The 24,598-nt window shown below is 42.0% G+C and overlaps 1 protein-coding gene and 2 long non-coding RNA genes across 3 annotated transcripts; all 3 read left to right on the forward strand.

Moving 5' to 3' along the window:
* Positions 1 to 96: 96 nt before the first annotated feature.
* LOC149975876 (uncharacterized) lies at positions 97 to 1,024 on the forward strand. The gene is made up of 2 exons (XR_016487842.1): positions 97 to 235; positions 418 to 1,024. It is a non-coding gene; the product is annotated as an uncharacterized LOC149975876 (long non-coding RNA).
* A 743-nt stretch (positions 1,025 to 1,767) lies between these two features.
* LOC149975877 (uncharacterized) lies at positions 1,768 to 5,681 on the forward strand. The gene is made up of 2 exons (XR_016487841.1): positions 1,768 to 4,578; positions 4,786 to 5,681. It is a non-coding gene; the product is annotated as an uncharacterized LOC149975877 (long non-coding RNA).
* Positions 5,682 to 11,399: 5,718 nt separating this feature from the next.
* LOC110493854 (14-3-3 protein beta/alpha-1) lies at positions 11,400 to 22,274 on the forward strand. The gene is made up of 6 exons (XM_021568372.3): positions 11,400 to 12,107; positions 17,421 to 17,721; positions 18,054 to 18,177; positions 18,574 to 18,737; positions 20,264 to 20,359; positions 20,502 to 22,274. Exons 2-6 carry the CDS (start codon positions 17,428 to 17,430, stop codon positions 20,556 to 20,558), a joined length of 735 nt encoding a protein of 244 aa, XP_021424047.1. The 5' UTR covers positions 11,400 to 12,107; positions 17,421 to 17,427; the 3' UTR covers positions 20,559 to 22,274.
* Positions 22,275 to 24,598: the final 2,324 nt, after the last annotated feature.

Consider the following 24,598-nt stretch of genomic DNA (forward strand, 5'->3'; position numbering starts at 1 on the left):
AGCCACTGACTACACTTTAGCTAGTCAGTTAGCAGAGCAGTAGTTCAATTACATTTTTTTCTTATCACTTCATGTCTACTTTGATATCTATTTCAGACTTTATGGCATTTTTCAAGGATGAGCATTAAAAGGGAGAAGACCACTATAAGTCTGGCCATGTGGAGAAGTGCAGCTATTGGGGCAATTCACCGGTTTGGTCAAGGCCAGCATGAGGTTTAAAGTTTGTCCTGTGTCGGTGAGTATAGCTATTAAGTTAAGTTTGAGCATCTTAGCAATACAATGGGATCTATACTGCTGTCAACATTCTACAGGGAAAGGGCCACTTAATCAATTATATAATCATGAACTAGATTACCCCAATTATTTTTTGAATTTTACCCCGTTTTCTCCCCAATTTTGTGGTATCCAATTGTTTAGTAGCTACTATCTTGTCTCATCGCTACAACTCCTGTACGGAGAGACGAAGGTTGAAAGTCATGCATCCTCCAATACACTAGCGCACACGCCTGAACTCCTTGGCCTGAGTGTCAAGTGTCTGGAGAAACCTGGGCAGCATCAGGCTATGGGGATGTTTTTCAGCGGCAGTGACTGGGAGACAAGTCAGGATCGAGGCAAAGATGAACGGAGCAAAGTACAGAGATCCTTGATGAAAACCTGCTCCAGAGCGCTCAGGACCTCAGACTGGGTCGAAGGTTCACCTACCAACAGGACAACGAACCTAAGCACACAGCCAAGACAACGCAGGGGTGCCTTCGGGACAAGTCTCTGAATGTCCTTGAGTGACCCAGCCAGAACCTGGACTTGAACCAAACTTCAAACTTCTCTGGAGAGACCTGAAACTAGTTGTGCAGCAACGCTCCCCATCCAACCTGACGGAGCTTGAGAGGATCTGCAGAGAAGAATGGGAGAAACTCCCCGAATACAGGTGTGCCAAGCTTGTAGAGTCATACCCAAGAAGACTCGAGGCTGTAGTCGCTGCCAAAGGTGCTTCCACAAAGTACTGAATAAAGGGTCTGAATACTTATGTGATAGTTCAGGTTTTATTTTGAATTAGCAAACATTTCTAAAACCCTGTTTTGCTTTATCATTAGGGAGTATTGTTTGTAGATTGAGTGGGAAAAAAACTATTTTCATTTTAGAATAAGGCTGTAATGTAACAAAATGTGGAAAAAGTCAAGGGGACTGAATACTTTCCGAAGGCACTGTACATGTAGGTGTGGGGTACAGAGATGAGGTAGTCATTCAAAAATCATATTACACAATATTGTTAGTCCCTACAACTTATTATGTAAATTGTTACCCACATTTTTACCCCTGAGCGTATTTAGGCTTGCCATAACAAAGGGGTTGAATACTAATTGACTCAAGACATTTCAGCTTTTCATTTTTAAATAATTAGTAAAAACATAATTCCACTTTGACATTTTATGGGGTATTGTGTATAAGCCAGTGACACAAAATCGCAATTTTATCCATTTTAAATTCAGGCTGTAACACAACAAAATGTGAAAATAATCAAGGTTTGTGAATACTTTCTGAAAGCACTAACAGCAACATTCACACGAAAAGACACAAATACTATACAAGATTTACAACAAACATTTCACAAGAATTTCATGTTATTTAAAAGTAATGAAAATTCTGCTTCAAGGGACACTATTAGGTACTAAACATAGTAACCATGAGGTTTAAGCAGGATGAACAAGTGCCCATATGTAACAGCCATCAACATTGTGCAAAAGCCATTCATGGTAACCTACACTCTTTAAAAAATGTACTCGCGAGAGGCAACATCTCTTTCAAACAGCAGCCACCAAAAGTAAAGTCGATATATAAACCAATCAGCATCACTCAAACCTGGTTGGATCCACAATGTTTATTGCTTTGTTTCCACAGACTGCTAAGTAAACAAAATAGTGCCTTAACTTTGTCAAACGATGTCTCCAGAAATTTCACAAGGGCCGATTGATTGTACAGAGATTACTATCACTTCTCAATGGACAATGTTTTCTGTATTGTGGCGATAATCTCGAGTGCAAGATGAATCACGTTTTCTTCAATAAAGGGTACTCTATCAAATAGGGATGCACAATATATCGGTGAACATATCGGAATCCGCTGATATTAGCTAAAAATGGCAACATCGGTATCGGCCAATGTCTAGTTTAACAGTTTAACGCCCCGATGTACAAAACCGGTGTCAAAGCTGACGTGCATACCTATAGAACGTGGATACATGACGTAATAACATCACGTAAAATGTTGCACTTATACGTACAACAGCATTCCTAAACTAGCCCACAATGTCTGCAGTGTGGATTGAGCAGTCATTTGAAAGAGTAACAAAATTTCAGCGAGACAACTCAAAGGCGAAATCCATTACAGCCAAGATAATGGAATTCATTGCCCTTGACAATCAACTGTTCTCTGTCGTGGGTGATGTTGGCTTTCGCCGACTGGTCGAGCACCGGTACACACTACCAAGTGTGTTATTTTTTAGATGTTGCCCTACCGGAGTTACGCAGTAATAGCGTCACTGCTATTAGCTTCACGACATACATACTATGGAACGCCGTTTGGGTCTCTGCAAACAAGCAAACACCAGCCACGAACAATGTGTTTACAATACCATGTTGGTAATAAAGCATAATTTGTTCGACCGCAACTTCTGGGGTAGCTAGCTTCAGCTTGGTACCTAGCTAGCACCAACACAACCAGCCTGAAGACAATGACCAGTAGAACCTGCAGTCATTTTCATTATTCTTAGCAATGATTTAGGAGTCCTTGTTAGTATTAGCTAGATTGCCACTTGTTGTTCGCCTATTGAAATTGAACTTCAGTTCGTGAAAATAAATAGCAATTGCCCTGTTGCTCAAAGCTAACGTTATAAGCAGCCAGCTAGCTTCATTTGGCTAGTGAGGCTAGCGTTGTGAAGCTAGCCACATTAAGGATTAGGCAATATAGTGGAACTTGCAGTTTGCCTTCAAACTAAAAATTATGTAATTGACAGTAATGCAAATTAATACAAATTGTATAATTATGCCATACTTTTATTTTGAAGGCTAACCGCAAAGTCCACTATTGTGGCTAATCTTTATTATGACTAGCGTCACATAGATGGGTCCGACCACCATTAATCAAATAAGAGCTGTTTTATAAATTAGGGTTATTTTCGATGATGACACCTTGCTATAGCAGATGTCGTGTTATTTGACACGTCAAATAGAGTTATTTCTATTTATTTATTTTTTAATCCATTTTATAATATGGCTGTAACGTATATTTTTTGGGAAAAAGTCAAGGGGTCTGAATACTTTCCGAAGGCACTTTATCTGTTAGACCCATCCGTCAAGCAGTGATTTTCAAACACAGATTCAACCACAAAGACCAGGGACTCGGACCGCGCAGGGCCAATTGTGGGTCGCCCAATCACAGCCTGGATTCGAGCCAGGGACTGTAGTGACGCCTCTAGCACTGAGATGCAGTGCCTTAGACCACTGCGTCCGTGTGTGTGTGTTAACTATTTAACTGTACTAGAATGCTTAAAAGGCTGCTAAAACTGTAAGTATCGGTCATATTAGTGCATATGAAAACAAAATAACATCAAACAAAATGGAGTGATGGTAATTCAACATCCTTTGTCGAAATATAGATTGATAAGATTAGAGGGAAATGTTTGCTGCTGTTTAATGATTGTTTATAATTGCTGTCATTCCCACTCTCTTGACTATAACAGTCCTCCCATGAAATTTAACAGTGTTTTCATGAAAGCTGAAGAGCGTCATTAACACTCTAATGTCGTTAACAAGTTAAGACTGCAAAAACTGAAAACAGCAATCAACTTACAGGTTAGTGTCAATGCAGTATCAAGACATTTTTGTGCGGCCTTGATACCCTTTCAGTGATAAAGCATTGTGGATGTAGGCCTACCACAACTTTGATTTGACTGTCTATTGCATTTGTACATTTTGGTTCTTTCCATACTCCTTCAGAATTATTATATTCCTCTCTATTCCGGAGCACATCCACATCCACCTTCCGTTGAATGATTTGATGTCCCAAAAAACCCAAACCCATTGTTGTCGCATAAAGGTGTATTGAGATCGCAACGTTGTATCTCCCATTATGGCATCTGTGAATGCACGGGCAGCGCAATTGAGACTGATACTAAGCTAGTCAATAAAGATGAAATTGCATTGATGCAAAATTAATCAGATGATCCAATGATCATCACAGAAGGTGAGTAATGCCATACATTATTGTCACTGTCTAGATATGGAATAGATTTCAGTATCTGTGAGTCCAGTGTCTCAATGGAGTGTATCTGACCTCTTCAGGCTGTGGCTAAAATGAATGGGGAGGAGCTGGATGGAAGACGGGTCAGTGTGGGCCGCCCAGAAGAAAGGAGAGCGCCAGACAGAGCCGATACACAAGTTTGAGCAGATAAAGCAGGACGATCACTGGGATGATGAGCGTCTTCGCAAGGAGTTTTCCCCGTTTTGGAACGATCACGAGTGCAATGGTGATGATGACAGAGGGTGGCCGCAGCAAGGGCTTCGGCTTTGTCTCAACAGAGGGGTGCGTATATCTGGTGATGCAGCCCCTCATTACCTAAATGATCCCATAACATTTACAGTCTGTAGTTGGAAAAATGCATTAGTGATATAACTGGCTATAATCACATCTTTAATCGTGAATATCTAGTCCTCAGCATTATACAAGTAACGTTACAGGTGCCCAGGCAGTGTACAGAACCCATTGTATCATATGATTGCCCTGCCATAGGCCCCCCTGCAGCAGCCTGCTGTCCATGTCCAATGGCCAGGAGCCTCTGATGGCCTCCATGCTGGCAACTGCTTGTCCTCAGGAACAGAAGCAGATGCTTGGTGAGTTTGGCATCCTTCTGTTCAGTTCACTTTATTAGCCTCATACTGGAATTTTGCAATCCTCCAGTGTAAAGTACTTTGTGATGGTTTGTTTTGTTCCCCATTTCCCGAGGTGAGCATCTCTCACCCAGATCACGCTCCTCAGTCTGGCTGGGAAGATGACAGGCATGCTTCTGGAGTTAGACAACTACGAGCTGCTCCACATGAGTCCCCAGAGATCTGCATTCCAAGGTGGGTGAGGCGGTGGCTGTGTACCAAGCCCGCTAAAGAGGCCATACAGATAGCTGTCCCCATCTCAACTTGAAACTTCCTTTACTGAAGAAAAAAGTAGAAGATAATTCAATTGAAATACCTCAAACTCAATATAGAGGTCTAATGAGACAGTTTTTTGTTTAATGACTGTCCTATCTTGATGGGCATTAATTGGGGCTGACCCAGGTTGAACTTATGTCTGTCAAATCGCTCTGCAAAATTACACTATTGTGAAGGACACTCAATTGATTGCCAATAGTACATTTTTTAGGCCACTGTAAAGTTATTACATTATGTATTGATTACCTATTGAAATAATGGTAAATCATTTGAAGCAAGGTCATAGAGAAATGTGTTACTTGTTTAATATATTTACTGTTGCAAGAAAAAGGCCTTTATATCAACAAACAGTTCAGTGGAAATGTGAATATGTAAGACTAATCACTCTTTCAACTGATTTTTGAAGACGTCGATTTGTTCTGCAGTTGATGCAAACCATACAACAGGTCAATGTGTAAATAAACTGTTCTAACATTTTTGGTATTCGATTTATAACCCTTCATTTTGCCTATCTTAACACTTGACATTGTGCTCATAATGCCCCCAATTGTATATCAATTGATACAATATCAAAATGTAAAAATTATCATGTTGAAGATGATCTTATTAGCAGAATTTGGCAAGGCAGGCTAAGGTTAATCGTGAAAGAAATAAAATACCATAGCCTCTAGTACACCCTGCTGGCTGTTTCATAGCATCACAGCACCACAGTCAAGTGCACCATTATAGGGGTTGTCTTATCATTAAAAGGGATACTTCGCGATTTTGGCAATGAGGCCATTTATCTACTTCCCCTGAGTCACATGAACTTGTGAATAAAAACTGCATGTCTCTGTGCCCAGTATGAAGGAAGTTAGAGGTAGTTTTGCGAGCCAATGCTAAGTAGTGTTGCATCCCTGAAGTGTCCCTTTAACCAGACTGCTAACCTTATGCCTAACCCTAGCCTTAAATTAAGACCAAAAAGCTCATTTTTGTTTTCATACATTTTTACATTATAGCCAATTTTGACTTTGAAGCTTGGCCATCTAGTGGGAACCACTTGTAGGTCATTGATACGAGTCCATTGCATAAACTGGTATAAAACATTTGTACCCAAGACTTGAGGCTTATCATCTGCCCGGTACAGTGAAGAGCACACTTCTCCAGCGTGCCAGCGGCCATCGAAGGTGAGCTTTTGCCCACTGAAGTCAGTTATATCGCCGAACTACAGTCAGGTCAAGTCTGACTGCAGTCGAGAACGCAGATAAGCTTCCCTGAGATGGTTTCTGACAGTTTGTGCAGAAATGGTTAGGTTGTGCAAACCCACAGTTTCATCAGATGTCCGAGTGGCTGGTCTCAGATGATCTCGTAGGTGAACAAGCCGGATGTGGAGGTCCTGGACTGGCGTGGTTACATGTGGTCTGCGGTTGTGAGGCCGGTTGTACGTCCTGCCAAATTATCGAAAATGACGTTGGTTGCAGCTTATGGTAAAGAAATTAACATTAAATTCTCTAGCAACACCTCTGGTGGACATTCCTGCAGTCAGCATGCCAATTGCAGGCTCCCTCAAAACTTGAGACATCTGTGGCATTGTGCATTTTAGAGTGGCTTTTTATTGTCTCCAGCAAAAGGTGTGCTGTTTAATCAGCTTCTTGATATGCTGTTTAATAAGCTTATTTTATTTTCATTTTTTTTACCCCTTTAACTCCCCAATTTCGTGTTATCGAATTGTTGTAGTAGCTACTATCTTGTCTCATCGCTACAACTCCCGTACGGGCTCGGGAGAGACGAAGGTTGAAAGTCATGCGTCCTCCGATTCACAACCCAACCTAGCCGCACTGCTTCTTAACACAGCGCGCATCCAACCCGGAAGCCAGCCGCACCAATGTGCCGGAGGAAACACTGTGTACCTGGCAACCTTGGTTAGCGCGCACTGCGCCCGGCCCGCCACAGGAGTCGCTGGTGCGCGATGAGACAAGGACATCCCTACCAACAAAGCCCTCCCTAACCCGGACGACGCTAGGCCAATTGAAGCTCATTAAGCCATACAACAGAACACAGGTGAAACTAATAAGACAAACAGACAAACGAAAAAGGGATCGTGGCGGCTAGTAGGGCGGTGACGACGACCGCCGAGCACCCCCCGAACAGGCAGGGGAGCCAACTTCACTCTCCTTCTGTCATGGTTCCACCTGTCACCAGAGAGTGGCAGAGACAGTCCTAGAGACTCATTATGATTTCCCTTTTAAAAGAGGTGTGTTTTCTGTTGTCCTTTGCTGAATCTTGAATTATGTGCCGTGTGCATTTGTCTCCTGAGTGAGTTTTCGACACTTGGTGTTTGTTGTTTTCCCAGTTACTGTGATCCTTCCATTACCGTTTCTCAGTAAAGTATTGTGCTTATCCTTAACCGCCCATTCCTTGTCTGGTCTCTTCTCTTGCACCTGGGTCCAACCTCACCATGTCACACATTATTGGTCAAATAGCCCTTACACAGTCTGGAGGTGTGTTGCGTCATTGTCCTGTTGAAAAACAAATGATAGTCCCACTAAGCGCAAACCAGATGGGAAGGCGTATCGCTGCAGAATGCTGTGGTAGCCATGCTGGTTAAGTGTGCTTTGAATTCTAAATTAATCCCTGACAGTGTCACCAGCAAAGCACCATCACACCTCCTCCTCCATGCTTCACGGTGGAAACCACACATGCGAAGATTATCAGTTCACCTACTCTGCATCCCACAAAGACACGGCAGTTGAAAACAAAAATCTCAAATTTGGACTCATCAGACCAAAGGACAGATTTCCACCAGTCTAATGTCCATTGCTTGTGTTTCTTGGCCCAAGCAAGTCTCTTATTATTATTGTTGTCCTTTAGTAGTGGTTTCTTTGAAGCAATTTGACCATGAAGGCCTGATTCACGCAGTCCCCTCTGAACAGTTGATGTTGAGATGTCTGTTACTTGAACTCTGTAAAGCATGTATTTGTGCACCGGTGCAAAAACAGAAATAACTAATTTACATAAGTATTCAGACCCTTTGCTATGAGACTCGAAATTGAGCTCAGGTGCATCTAGTTTCTTTTGATCATCCTTGAGATGTTTCTACAACTTGATTAGAGTCTGTGGTAAATTCAATTGATTGGACATGATTTGGAAAGGTCTACATAAGGTCCCACAGTTGACAGTGCATTTCAGAGCAAAAACCAAGCCATGAGGTCGAAAGAATTGTCTGTGGAGCCCCAAGAAGGGAATGTCTGCAGCATTGAAGGTCTCCAAGAACGCAATGGCCTCCATCATTCTTAAATGGAAACAGTTTGGAACCACCAAGACTCTTCTTAGAGCTGGCCACCCAGCCAAACTGATGAAACCACTATTCTCAGAGGCGACCTGGAACATTTCACAGTCCGCATAATCAAAACCATCTTGAAGCATAAATTTAGATTGGTCAGACGAACGTTGAACAGAAGGGCCTTGGTCAGGGACGTGACCAAGAACCCAATGGTCACTCTGACAGAGCTCCAGAGTTCCTCTGTGGAAATGGGAGAACCTTCCAGAAGGACAACCATCTCTGCAGCACTCCACCAATCAGGATTTTATGGTAGAATGGCCAGACAGAAGCCACTCCTCAGTAAAAGGCATATGACAGCCCGCTTGAAGTTTGCCAAAAGGCACCTAAAGGACTCTGACTATGAGAAACAAGATTCTCTGGTCTGATGAAACCAAGATTGAACTCTTTGGCCTGAATGCCAAGCGTCACGTCTGGATGAGACCTGGCACCATCCCTACGGTGAAGCATGGTGGTGGCAGCATCATGCTGTGGGGATGTTTTTCAGCGGCTGGGAGACTTAGTCAGGATCGAGGGAAAAGTGAACGGAGCAAAGTACAGAGAGAGCCTTGATGAAAACCTGCTCAACAGCGCTCAGGACCTCAGACTGGGTTGAAGATTCACCTACCAACAGGACAACAACCCTAAGCACACAGCCAAGACAACACAGGAGTGGCTTAGGGACAAGTCTCTGAATGTCCTTCAGTGGCCCAGCCAGAGCCCGGACTTGAACCCGATCAAACATCTCTGGAGAGACCTGAAAAAAGCTGTGTAGTGATGCTTCCCATCCAACCTGACAGAGTTTGAGAGGATCTGCAGAGAAGAATGGGAGAAACTCCCCAAATACAGGTGTGCCAAGCTTGTACTGTCATACCCAAGAAGGCGTGAGGCTGTAATCACTGCCAAAGGTGCTTTAACAAAGTTCTGAGTAAAGAGTCTGAATACTTACGTTAATGCAATATTTCAGTTTTAAAATGTTAATAAATTAGCAACAAACAAAAAAAGTCCTGTTTTTGCTTTGTCATTATGGGGTATTGTGTGTAGATTGGTAAGGGGGAAAAAACTATTTAATAAATTTTAGAATAAGGTTGTAACGTAACAAAATGTGGAAAAAGTCAAGGGGTCTGAATACTTTCCGAATGCACTGTATACACACAAAAAAATAAACGCAACATATAAAACTATAAAAAATGTATTGATCCTTGAGAGCAGCGGGGTCCCACGTTGGCGGTTTGGTGTTGGATAAGTTCTAATCATCACAGTAGGAACAACATCCTCTATGCACTTCCTGATGAACCCAGTCACCGAGTCAGTGTATATGTCGATACTATTCTCAGAGGCGACCTGGAACATTTCACAGTCCGCATGATCAAAACAATTTTAAAGCATAGATTTCGATTGGTCAGACGAATGTTGAACAGTCCTTAACATGGGTACTTCCTGCTTAAGTTTCTGCCTGTAGGTGGGGAAGAGGGGCTTTGATTTACCGAAAGAAGGGTGGGGGAGGGCTTTGTAGCCATCCCGGAAGGGAGACTAGCACAGAGAGAGCCTTGATCCAGAGTGTTCGTTGCGTGTGTAGCACTAGAGTGTAGCACAGGAGATTATATAATTTCGGTAGTGATTTCCTCACATTTTGTTCCCCTTTATTAATATCTTAATCGACTTGATTGGTCGGACAACATTTACATGTATATATTATTCACATAATCTTCTCTCGGATCAACTCTTTAGTGATTTGGATGGGAGGCCCCCAAACAGTAAACTCTCCTTCCAGACTCACATTAAGCATCTCCAATCCAGAATTAAATCTAGAATCGGCTTCCTATTTCGCAACAAAGCATCCTTCACTTATGGTGCCAAACATACCCTCGTAAAACTGACTATCCTACCGATCCTTGAAATCGGCGATGTCATTTACAAATTAGCCTCCAACACTCTACTCAGACAATTGGATGCAGTCTATCACAGTGCCATCCGTTTTGTATATACTACCCACCACTGCGACCTGTATGCTCTCGTTGGCTGGCCCTCGCTTCATATTCATTGCCAAACCCACTGGCTCCAGGTCATCTATAAGTCTTTGCTAGGTAAAGCCCCGCCTTATCTCAGCTCACTGGTCACCATAGCAGCACCCACCCGTAGCATGCGCTTTGGCCGCCTTTCCTTCCAGTTCTCTGCTGCCAATGACTGGAACGAATTGCAAAAATCACTAAAGCTGGAGACTCATATCTCTCTCACTAACTTTACGCATCAGTTGTCAGAGCAGCTTACCGATCATTGCACCTGTACATAGCCCATCCAACTATCTCATCCCCATATTGTTTTCTTGCTCCTTTGCATCCCAGTATCTCTACTTGCACATTCATCTTCTGCACATCTATCACTCCCATGTTAATTGCTAAATTGTAATTACTTCGCCACTACGGCCTATTTATTACCTTACCTCCCTAATCTTACCTTATTTGCAAACACTGTATATAGATTTTTTTCAATTGTGTTATTGACTGTACGTTTGTTTATTCCATGTGTAACTCTGTGTTGTTGTTTGTGTCGCACTGCTTTGCTTTATCTTGGCCAGTTCGCAGTTGTGGTTAAATAAAGGTGAAATAAAAAAAGTTAAACCAATAAAATGTAAATAATATACAATCATTTGAACTCTGAGGTACGAGTTTCCGACATGATGTAAACGCGGCAAATTTCCCACATGATATGAATGCAGCATAACATCTGACTGTCAACTGTCTCTTGGAGACGGTAACCACAGATTATCCATTGTATTGACCAGATACTCCACACAATGAAAATAAATGTCTTCAAAAATGGAATTCGGGAGGAGGCAAGATCAGGTGGGAGGGACCATCATAGCCAATATTCTGTGTGGACAACAGGCACAACGGTTTCCTAGTTATCACAGCCACAAAGTCAAAATTGGCTATCGAAAAATGAATGACAACAACGTGCTTTTGGGTTTTTAATGTAAAAGTTAGGATAAGGTTAGCAGTGTAGGTTAAGGTTCGTGTTAGGTTTAAAATCATATTTTAGAAGGGAGATTGTAGAAATGGGCGGGGTTTATGACTTTGTGTTCGTGGTAAGTGACGATCAGGCACAAGTCTGATACAAAGTGTTTTTTCCTCAGTTGCCTCGTAGCTACCTTAATCGTTACGAAACTTTATATCAAGTATGCCAAACAAAAACTATTCGCTTGGTGAGCCAAAAAAACTAACGATTTTGGGCCCAGTTATCCCTCTTGTGTAGGCCGTCATTGTAAATAAGAATTTGTTCTTAACTGACTTGTCTTGTTAAACAAAGGTTAAAAAACATGTTTGGCTTCGCCCTCTTACTGCAGTAACTATGGTGACCACTTACGTCATTCTATGGTGGTTCCCGTAGTCTTTATGACGGTTAACGACCCTGTACAACGCTCTGAAAACACCGGAGTGCTGTTACCATAGATACTGGCGGGGGAGGGTGGGGTTTAGAGGAAACGGAAGTGGAAGTGTCAGCGCAGGCGGAAGTGGTACTGCCCTGAATATCCCGAGCAGCGAACCGAGGACAGCTTGATACTCCCATCGTTCAGAGAAAAAAAGCAAGATTCAAAATACATTCTAAATGTAAGTTTACTTGCATAAAGTCGATTCTAGTATTATTTCAAGGGTAAGGTAGAGCATTTTGGCACCATAATGACCCAACAATGGCTCAAATCGCTATCTATGGCGGAAGGTGCCTATTGTGGTTTGGGGCTGGGTACAATGACTTAGGCCGAGACGTGTGATTGAATGGCGAACTAGAGCTCACAAACTAGCCAGGATTTAGATTATTGTAAGCCAATAGGGGAGATCTGCCATTGAATATATGAATCAAAAATAGTTCCATAATGAAATGTGTATAGAGACTGAAAAACACATTTTGCCAGGCTAACGTTCACATCCTGGTCGTCGTGAAATCAAGATCTCTTACCAGCGCTAGCAAGCTAATGCTAACTTGACGCTATCTCCAGCAAATTTTACAAGTGACTGGACTGCAATACACAGGCCTTTGCGATTCGTGAACAATAAAATAAAACTGGTGCTTATAACGAATTAAAATGACATTTAGTAAATCCAACTAATTGGTAGCATTCAATTACGCTAGCTAACGTTACTTGGTTTGCTAACGGTATCACTCCATCTTAAAATTCCGCAAGGGAATGCGACAGAGGGCGTAGCTAGCCAACTACCAACATCTTCAATGGACAGGAATATAGCACGCTAGCTAGCGCCTTAGCAATGAGGTTGCCTAGGGATCTTATAGGGCAATGCTGCAGTATTTCCGCAATGGACGTTCCATTGCTAAATCCGTGATTAAAGAATAGCAGGTTGTCATTTTATCGGTTTTAATAGCGATAATAACTAATACAGTGGCAATTAAGACGTTTGGCCTTGGTATTTTAGGATACCATACTGTCATAGTATTCCAGGCATTGTAAATAAACTTAACGCAGGTGACAAATCAGAGTCAAAATTGACTTAGCGGCCATAATAAGTGTAGTTAACATGGCCATAATAATACATTGGTTAAACAATAGTTCCTATTAATTATATGGGTAAAACAATATAGCTAAGATTAGAGGTCGACCGGTTATGATTTTTCAACGCAGATACCGATACCAATTATTGGAGGACCAAAAAAGCTGATGCTGATTAATCAGGCCATTTATGTATTTGTAATAATGCTAATTACAACAATACTGAATGAACACTTATTTTAACATAATATAATACATCAATAAAATCAATTTAACCTCAAATAAATAATGAAACGTGTTCAATTTGGTTTAAATAATGCAAAAACAAAGTTTTGGAGAGGAAAGTGAAAGTGCAATATGTGCCATGTAAGAAAGCTAACGTTTAAGTTCCTTGCTCAGAACATGAGAACATATGAAAGCTGGTGGTTCCTTTTAACATGAGTCTTCAATATTCCAATGTAAGAAGTTTTAGGTTGTAGTTATTATAGGAATTATAGGACTATTTCTCTCTATACCTATTTCATTAACCTTTGACTATTGGATGTTCTTATAGGCACTTTAGTATTGCCAGTGTAACAGTATAGCTTCCGCCCCTCTCCTCGCCCCTACCTGGGCTCGAACCAGGAACACAACGACAACAGCCACCCTCAAAGCAGTGTTACTCATGCAGAGCAAGGGGAATAACTACTCCAAGTCTCAGAGCGAGTGACGTTTGAAACACTATTAGCGCGCACCCCGCTAACTAGCTAGCCATTTCACATCGGTTACACCTGCTGAATCTCGGGTGTTGATAGGCTTGAAGTCATAAACAGTGCAATGCTTGAAGCACAGCAAAGGGCTGCTGGCAAAATGCACGAAAGTGCTGTTTGAATGGATACTTACGAGCCTGCTGCTGCCTACCACCCCGCAGTCAGACTGCTCACACAGAAATACGAGCCTTGGGTCATTAACATGGTCGAATCTGTTAACTATCATCTCGAAAACAAGACGTTTATTCTTTCAGCGAAATACGGAACCATTCCGTATTTTATCTAACGGGTGGCATCCATAAGTCTAAATATTCCTGTTACATTGCACAACCTTCAATGTTATGTCATAATTACGTCAAATTCTGGCAAATTAGGTGGCCCAAACTGTTGCATATACACTGACTCTGTCTGCAATGAACGCAAGAGAAGTGACACAATTTCACCTGGTTAATATTGTCTGCTAACCTGGATTTCTTTTAGCTAAATATGCAGGTTTAAAAATATATACTTCTGTGTATTGATTATAAGAAAGGCATTGATGTTTATGGTTAGGTACACATTGGAGCAACGATACGCACCGCATCGATTATGTGCAACGCAGGACACACTAGATAAACTAGTAATATCATCAACCATGTGTAGTTAACTAGTGATTATGATTGATCGTTTTTTATAAGATCAGTTTAATGCTAGCTAGCAACTTACCTTGGCTTCTACTGCATTCGCGTAACAGGCAGGCTCCTCGTGGGGTGCAATGTAATCAGGTGGTTAGAGCGTTGGACTAGTCAACTGTAAGGTTGCAAGATTGAATCCCCCGAGCTGACAAGGTAAAAATCTGTCGTTCTGCCCCTGAACGAGGCAGTTAACCCACTGTTCCTTGGCCGTCATTGAAAATAAGAATGTGTTCTTAACTGACTTGCCTAGTTAAATAAAGGTGAACCAAAAAAAACGGCCAAATCGGTGTCCAAAACCACCGATTTCCAATTGTTATGAACATTTGAAAATCGGTCGACCTCTTGAGATCAGTCGACCTTTAGCTAAGATCCCCTGCGGCGTTTTCACTGAGTACTGGGACCATTTCATGTTATTTTCTATTGGTGTCTAGGGAATTAGAAACATTCCTTGCTCTAGGTGTAAGTCTAGAGCTGTGTTTCACCTCAAATTTAAATGAAGTGATAAGGTTCATTTCCTATAATGGTTATTTGTTACAGGGTTTCCCAAATTCCTCATTGGGGACACATGTAGGTTTTTGTTCTAGCACTACACCGCTGATTCAAATAATCAAAGCTTAATGATGAGTTGGTTATTTTAATCAGTTGTGTAGTGCTGGGGCAAAAACCTACATGTGCACACGGGGACTGAGTTTGGAAAACCCTTGTTTTAAAGATGGTCTTCAGATTATGGCCTAAAACTGCTGATCGACAGTTGAAAGAGTTTAGCATCTGCAAGATACATTTACGATTTCATCTGCCTTTTTCACAAACACACTGCTAGGGCCTAATAATGTCTTAGCATATGAGGCTGCATGGATGTGTATACTTGCCTACGAGTGGGTTATGCCTACAACGTTTTTATAATAATAATCTAGCCGTCCTTGTCACGTGTAAATGGCAGGGCATAACATTTACATTTTGGTACACCAGCGACTGTGACAGGTAGATTTTAAAAAATCTACCAGCCTCTCTGATTTTTTTACTGGCCAACATGTTTTTTCACACAAATTTCACCAAGAAAACACAAACGAACAGATGAGCATGCTTTGTAAGAAGCAATGTGGGTTATTGTTTTTCATTTTTTGTGATGTGTTCTTTAACCAAAATATCACAGACTAGACAATAAATGGGTGAGGTTACCGTTGTAGTGCGACTCAAGTCATGTTTGTGCCTGTGAGATTGTCTGACTAGTAGAAGAAGCGTTGTCTTTTCTTCCCTAGCATTTAAAGCTCAAACATAGAAAAACAACCTAGCATGTGAACAAAACAATGTAAATAGCCAAGAAACACAAGGACAAAGTCTCACTTCAGTAGATGTTTGTTTTAGACCTACTTTTATGCCTGTGTGCAGCACTTCTAAAAAATAAATGAATCTTTCACTGTTCTTCACGTGCGCACAGCCCCTAGCCAGGCAGTGTTGCAGAGCGAGGTGGAATAGGCTATATAGGATTTGTAGTTTTTTGACTTTGTGCAATTAATTTACCAGCTATGAAACAAAACGGCAGAAATATTTTGAAAACAGCTACTGCAGACAAGTGTGATTGATCATACTTGACTATTTCTATTCACAAATGCGAGTGAAATACTCGCACTGTGGAGCCCTGACCACCCGCCAACGTGGCTGGTGAAATAGACATTTAACCCGCCAACGCCAAAATCTACCCACATTTGGAAGGTAGCGGGGTGTTTATTTTAGGCCCTGGTAAATTGGCTGGTCAGGCTAGGTTCACCAAGTGTCCAGTAGAGGGCGCAGCTACTCCAAGAATTCACTGAGGTGAAACCTGGCTTAAAAAACGAATGAAGCCGATGTAGTAAAAGACACACAATCTGATCATGCTTTCCTGCAACACAAGCTATTGACTGACTGGCCTTAGCCTATAGCCTAACAATAGAGCTGTCTTCATTGTCACGGATGTGTTTTTAGCTTGGCTAGCGTATCGTATCCAAAAATGGTGTTGATATAGCCTAGCCTACTATAGGTTGAACGTTGCACGCATTCACACCATACATATGGTGTCCTCCTTGCTATAACCTATTGCATATGGAACTTTAGTGTAGCCTAAACTTCAAGTATTTATTAGACCTACACTAATTGTAGTTATATTGTGAATCGAAGAGCAGGCAACACTTAGTAAATTAATAATATGAAAGGAGCATCTTGGAGTCACTCAGACCAAAACACAGGCTATATGATAGGCGTAGTATGGAAATGTTCATCACTATAATGAGTATACCGGAAATTACGTAGATGTGTACACTTAATTATACAAGGTTTTATATGCATTTCGAATTCTCTACTTCGTCACATTTGCACTATGTCACTCGAGGACCAGCAGTGGAGGCTTTCCTCCTTAAAAATAATCTTATATTTGACAACACACGATGTCTCAATACAAAGTTATATAATGTGCCTTTTTTTGTGAAAGTACATGGATGTGTGTTAAATGGATGAGCAAAAACATGTAATTTGGTCATGTATACTCCCGGTCAAAAGTTTTAGAACACATTCAAGGGTTTTTCTTATATTTTTACTATTTTCTACATTGTAGAATAATAGTGAAAACTGCAGAACTATGAAATCAGAACTACTCACTCCTGAGTGGTATCTGAAAGGTTTTTCATGTTGACATATAATGTTCTGATTGTATTAATCTGTTTTAATACATAGCCTATTGAATAATCAGTAATTAGGCCAAATATTAGTACATACTCTGTTAGGGGAGGGCCTCATGTCTGATATATAGACAACCCGATAGCATGTCCAGAGTTGTTCCGGGGTTGATGTCAATTTCATTTTAATTCAATCGGGAAGTAAACTGAAATTAAAAAGCATTGAAAGGCAAGTTTATTCAAGTTTATTTAATTGTCAATTGACCGAATTGACGATGACCCCAGTGTTTTCTCAATTTTCAATGTTGCTTGCTTTTGACTATGACCACAACTCTGTGCCCTTTCGCAGCCTCGACATGGACAAGAACGACCTGGTACAGAAGGCTAAGCTGGCCGAGCAGGCCGAGCGCTATGACGACATGGCGGCGGCCATGAAGGCGGTGACGGAGCAGGGCGGCGAGCTCTCCAACGAGGAGCGCAACCTGCTGTCGGTGGCCTACAAGAACGTGGTGGGGGCGCGCCGCTCCTCCTGGCGCGTCATCTCCAGCATCGAGCAGAAGACCGAGGGCAACGAGAAGAAGCAGCAGATGGCACGCGAGTACCGCGAGAAGATTGAGGCCGAGCTGCAGGACATCTGCAAGGACGTGCTGGTGAGAGAGCGCGGCCGCTTGCTACTCCATATGGGCCCCCCTCTCTCTTAAATGAAGTGTCCCGTGATGTTATGGGGATGGGTGTAACACTGGGGCTTTATTTAAGTTAATTTATAGTCCGGTTCATTTAGAGTCCAGGCAATTTGGGAATGCCCTATACTCAACAGGCATTTTTCATTAGGCATTCTGATTGTGAGTTGGAATGGATTTGAGGCCAAATACAGGTTACAAAGCATAATATATTTTGGATTAATCTTTTGTTTGGTCCTGTGTTGAAAGGGCGGACTTGAGTTGACTGACACCCAACCAACCCCTATTTTTTTCTGTTTTAGGCACTCCTCGACAATTACCTCATCGCCAATGCGACTCAGGCAGAAAGCAAGGTGTTCTACCTTAAAATGAAAGGGGACTACTACAGATATCTGTCTGAGGTGGCGTCTGGAGAATCAAAGAAGAGTAAGTTGATCATCTCTGTTCAATGGGGAAGCTTCTGAGTCACCCATATTTGTTAATCAGCCACTTTTCTTCAGCCTCTGATTTTCATGGAAATAAGCAAAACCTCCAATTTGATGTCCTCATAGTACATTTATTTATTTTATTTAACCTTTATTCAACTAAGCAAGTCATTTGAGAACAAATTCATATTTACAATTACGGTGGGTGTCCCTTGTTCAGGGACAGAACGACAGATTTTTACCTTGTCAGCTCGGGGATTTGATCTAACAACCTTTCGTTTACTGGCTCAACGCTCTCCATTATACAGGAGATGGGCTGTGAAATGAAACATGAATTCACTTCAACAAAAGCATGATGCCGTTAATTAATTGGACCTCTTCTCCCTCTCTGTCACAGCCACAGTGGAGAACTCCCAGCAGGCCTACCAGGAGGCATTTGACATCAGCAAGAAGGACATGCAGCCGACACACCCCATCAGGCTGGGGCTCGCTCTCAACTTTTCTGTCTTCTACTATGAGATCCTCAACTCCCCCGAGCAGGCCTGCAGTTTGGCGAAGGCGGTGGGGCACCGCTATACACTATCTCTCGCACAAACACACGTTCCTCCATCACACAGCAGCGCCTGTGTGATCAGCATGAGTCTGGCCTAACCGAATCAATACAGAACACAAACACGCCCCTCCTGCACAGCTACACTATAGATACAAAAGTATGTGGACACCCCTTCAAATGAGTGGATTCTGCTATTTCATCCACACCAGTTGCTGACAGATGTATAAAATTGAGCATACAGCCATGCAATCCCCATAGACAAACATTGGCAGTAGAATGGCCTTACTGAAGAGCTTAGTATCTTTCAACGTGGCACCGTCATAGGATGCAACCTTTCCAACAAGTCAGTTTGTCAAATTTCTGCCCTAGAGCTGCCCCGGTCAACTGCAAGTGCTGTTATTGTGAAGTGGAAACTTCTAGGAGCAACAGTGGCTCAGCCGCGAAGTGGTAGGACAAAGAAGCACACAGAATGGGACCGCTGAAGCGCGTAGAGGGTAACAATTGTCTGTCCTCGGTTGCAACACTCACTACTGAGTTCCAAACTGCCTCTGGAAGCAACATCAGCAAAATAACTGTTCGCCAGGAGCTTCATGAAATGGGATTCCATGGTTGAGCAGCCACACACAAGCCTAAGATCACCATGCGCAATGCCAAGCGTTGGCTGGAGTGGTGTAAAGCTCGACACCGTTGGACTATGGAGCAGTGAAAACGTGTTCTCTGCAGTGAGGAATCACGCGTCACCATCTGGCAGTCTGACGGACGAACCTGGCGTTGGCGGATGCCAGGAAAACGCTACCTGCCCAAATGAATAGTGCCAACTGTGAAGTTTGGTGGAGGTGGAATAATGGTCTGGGGTTGTTTTTCATGGTTCGGGCTAAGCCCCTTAGTTCCAGTGAAGGAAAATCTTAATGCTACAGCATACACGGACATTCTAGACGATTCTGTGCTTCCAATGTTGTGGCAACAGTTTGGGGAAGGCCCTTTCCTTGTTTCAGCATAAAGCCCCCGTGAACAAATCGAGGTCCATACAGAAATGGTTTGTCGAGATCGGTGTTGAAGAACTTGCACAGAGCCCTGACCTCAACCTCACCGAACACCTTGAGCCCGGCCTAATTGCCCAACATCAGTGCCCGACCTCACTAATGCTCAGCGACATTCCAACATCTAGTGGAAAGCCTTCCTAGAAGAGTGGAGGCTGTTTTAGCAGCAAGGGGGGGAGCAACTCCATATTAATGCCAATGATTTTGAAATGAGATGTTCAATGACCAGGTATCCACATACTTTTGGTCATGTAGTGTACGTGACAGAAACCTGCTCTTTAACACCGGTGCTCGTGCTGTTGGCATTTGCCAGATATTGAATCAAAAATAGACTTTAATGGATGGTGCTTTGTCATCTGGTATGCCAAGATTTGTTAGTTGGTAAGCCCTTTTTAGTGGTAATACATTTAAAATATGTTTGAGGCATTGTAGGTTTTTGTATTCTGGGTCTTTCAGAAAATATTTTTTACGCCCTTTACCTGTTTACCCTCTAGGCTTTCGACGAAGCAATCGCCGAGCTTGACACCTTGAACGAGGACTCTTACAAAGACAGCACCCTGATCATGCAGCTACTAAGGGACAACCTCACTGTAAGTGCTTACTGCCAATACACGCCTTGTCGATGTAATGCCATTCAAATGCATAATAGTTTGATACTCTTGGAACTGAAAACCTCAAGTGTCTGAATCCAATGAACTCAATGGTTGGATTTGTTTTTCTCCCCCTCTGCAGCTGTGGACATCAGAAAACCAGGGTGATGAGGGGGATGCCGGCGAAGGGGAGAACTAAAGGCGTTGCACATCACTGTTAATCCACCCACACCCTTTCTCTTCTCTTACACATATACAGCCCGTACATTCCCGCTCCATCCAGCCTCTTCCTTTCTGTATGACGAGCAGCATGAATTGTACCTGACCTACCAGTTGTGCCCTTTCTCCGATATGCTCAAAGGCAACAGGGTAACACTCAGTTGTTAACAAGCCGAGTCTTGTTTTGTGAGGAGAGAAAACAATTATAAAATTGCCCAGTTGAGTGGCATGGCCATTCTCTCCTCCACCTCCCTTCCTTTTGATTCCCTCCAAACATTTAAAAAAAGATGTGTTCTTTCACCTAGCAAGTTTATGCATTTATAGTATCCATTTTTTTGCTTTCCTAGTGTACTTGCGATTTGCTGGTTTGACTCAGAAAATGTATTAAACTGTCTGTTTTATTTTCAACAAACACTGTGATGCTTAGTTATTCTCCACAAAATCACATTCTGGATGATAAAATTCAGGACTGTATGGTTTGAGTAGCAGTGCAATTCTGCTGTGACCTCATACAGAATGGTATAACGGGCTCTATTGTGACACTGACTAACATGCGTATTGCTGTGTATTGTTTGTTTATTTTGCATATGGAATTAAAATGAATAAAAGGGACCCTACTGTAGGTTTTGCCATTCCACATCTGTCCAGTTAAAAACAAGAAAAAATATAACATTCCATCAGAACCTAACATTAAGACAATATACCTTTCTTGAACAAACCTGGACCATTCTCCTGAACAGCTGTCATCAAGGTGCTGTTTGAAATCAGTACAATGATCCTGGTTTATTCTTAAATGTTACTTTTTGCTTTGTGTAATAATGACTCACTCTTTGGCTCAACTGTAAATTGTAAACGTTTGCGGTAAATATAAATCTGTCTTAAATGTAAATGTTAACCTGCTTGCAAAGAAACACCTTAAAGCCGTTTGCGTTGAACTTTGACGTCTTGGTTATTCAAGCCTATCTTGATAGCCTTATGCTGACAGTACAAAACTGACCAGTTTCCTTCATGAAATGATATCTAAGCGAATGTATGCTTTTGCCCACGACGAGTGTGTAAGCAAGTCCCCTAATGTAAGTTGTGTAAGGAGGTTGTCTATCATAGTCAGAGATGGCATTGATGCTTTTGTTTTGTGTATCTCCAGAGGAGACCATATAACAGTGGAATGCGGTCAGTGGACGGGTTAGATTCTGGAGTAGTGCAAGGACCCTTAAGAGGTAGCTGAATTCACTCAGTGTCACAATACCTTGTCATCACCATAACATTCCACTTAGGTGTCGAATTGATCTGTCTCAGTCGGTCTTGCTGAAGACCATGTTTCATGCACTGAAGAAAAATCTCCCCTTTTAGCTGAGCAAATGGCAGTTATTCTACGCTTGATATATATAAAAAAGAAATGCAGTAGTGAATGTGGAACCGAGCCTGTCTGTATATCTGGTATCTCCAATTGCTTTATTTTTACTGACCGGTATTCTGCCTAAAGTTTGCTTCTGTGACGGTTTTATTGCTTAGTGCGCACGTGGTTGTGACATTTTAGACTAGCATTAAAAAAAATACAAACAAACAAAAAAAACTGGTTATTGACGTAAAACAAAATTTGTGTATGTCTTTTAAAACAGTTCTAGTTTCACCTTACATGTTATCAGGAAATGTAAAAGACAATTTAAAGTGAAATAAAAGTTTTATCAGTTCCAAATGTTCCTGTTTTGTTTTTATACCCACTGGTTTGTGTCTCTGACGGAGTTGCTGCCTAAAACACCAGTTGAAAACCCTCAAATTTAATGTCCAACTAAAATGTTATTTAATGTCCAATTAAAACACTGGCTACTTATTTGACAGAAATTGCATTCCACCTCAGAAAGAAGGCTTAATCTTTTCCTCGGGCGTCCTATTTTTATTTGTTCCTGTCTACTAAAGGGCTCTTGAATATTTTAAACTGACCACTGGTATGACATTTATTTTTACTTCTCTAAATAGGTTGGTAACGAGTTTATAATAGCAATAAGGCACCTCAGGGGTTTGTGGTATATGGGCGAAATACCACGGTCACACCTCCTCGGGCATTATTGCTTAAATATACTATTACACACACCATAAAAATTGAAATTAAGCATCAGGGCATTACACTATATATACAAAAGTATTTGAACACTCCTTGAAATGAGTGGATTCGGCTAGCTTAGCCACACCCTTTGGTGACAGGTGTATAAAATCGACCACAGTCATGCAATCTCCATACACAAACAGGCAGTAGAATGGCCTTACTGAAGAGCTCAGTGACTTTTAACGTAGCACCGTCATAGGATGCCGATGCCACCTTTCCAACTGGTCAGTTCGTCAAATTTCTGCCTTTCTAGAGCTGCTCTGGTCAACTGTAAGTACTGGTTATTGTGAAGTGGAAACGTCTAGGAGCAACAATGGCTCAGCTGCAAAGTGGTAGGCCTTGTGCTGAAGCGCGTAGTGCGTACAAATCATCTGTACTCTGTTGCAACACACAACCGAGTTACAAACTGCCTCTGGAAGCAACATCAGCTCAAGAGCTGTTCTTCAGGAGCTTCATGGTCGGGCAGCCGCTCACAAGCCTAAGATCACCATGCCAAGTGTCGGCTGGAGTGGTATAAAGCTCGTCGCCATTGGACTCTAGAGCAGTGGAAACGCGTTCTCTGGGGTGATGAATCACACTTCTCCATCTGGGTTTGGCGAATGCCAGGAGAACACTACTTGCCCCAGTGCATCTTAACGCTACAGCATGCAATGACTTTCTAGACGATTCTGTGCTTCCAACTTTGTGGCAAGTTTGGGGAAGGCCCTTTCCTGTATCAGCATGACAATGCCCCCTTGCACAAAGCGAGGTCCATACAGAAATGGTTTGTCGAGATCGGTGTGGAAGAACTTGACTGGCCCGCACAGAGCCCTGACCTCAACTGCATCGAACACCTTTGGGATGAATTGGAGCACTGACTTCGAGCCAGGCCTAATCGCCCAACATCAGTGCTCGACCTCACTAATGCTCGTGGCTGAATGGAAGCAAGTCCCCGCAGCAATGTTCCAACATCTAGTGGAAAGCCTTCCCAGAAGAGTGGAGGCTGTTATAGAAGCAAATGGGGGACCACCTCCATATTAATGCCCAGGATTTTGGAATGAGATGTTCAACGAGCAGGAGTCCACATACTTTTGGTCAAATAGTGTATATCCTCAAGTGCACCCATTGGCCACAATGAAGATACATGGTGCAACAACATAACGATTTCCCTTAACAAAAGGTTTGCCAAATATCCAAGTTGATTGAATAGCCTCAGGAAATGCCTCCCAGTTTCTGAAAATAGGAGGATGGGCTTCCCATTGAGATATTGACCACGCTTAAATGCACACCAATATCCTGTTATTATTTGGGATAATCAAGTATTCTCTTTTTGAGTTGATATAAACATCATATCCGTTTACAATAACCCGGATAAGATGCCTGGAATATGCTGATTTTAGACTGGATACTGTGGCATGTCTTATACTGTTTACTGTTGTTTTTCGCTGTCTGCGCAGGCTCAGCTTTGCATATTATAAGTGTTGTGTGATCTGATGGTCAAACATATCACTTAAAAAAGTAGGCTACCTTTACCATAATAATTTGCTTTGCGAATACTCCGTACTGGACCATATAGCCTACTGGCTTAGGCTACTTTCACCCCTAATTTAGCAATAATTATAATATCCAACATTTGGTAGGCCATATTATAATTTCCCATTTATGCTTATGGGGAACACTATGGCTCCTAATTCCTATATCTAGGAAGGTTTGAAAAACACATGGTGCTGAATTCAGACCTTAATGCTTTCCCCTCCAATATTCTCTTAATTCTGAGATATTTGGATGACATTTTCGTGATATATACAGTGACCCAGGAAGAACTTTTGGAATTCCATGCTTATCTAAAGTCTATGAATGAACACCTTCATTTCACCATTAACCTATCACAAATCCGTTTTCTCTCTACAGATCTCTATACGGAACCTACCCTCCTT

Source organism: Oncorhynchus mykiss, chromosome 17 (genome assembly GCF_057628025.1).
Source record: "Oncorhynchus mykiss isolate SJ-2025 chromosome 17, ASM5762802v1, whole genome shotgun sequence".
Taxonomy (NCBI): domain Eukaryota; kingdom Metazoa; phylum Chordata; class Actinopteri; order Salmoniformes; family Salmonidae; genus Oncorhynchus; species Oncorhynchus mykiss.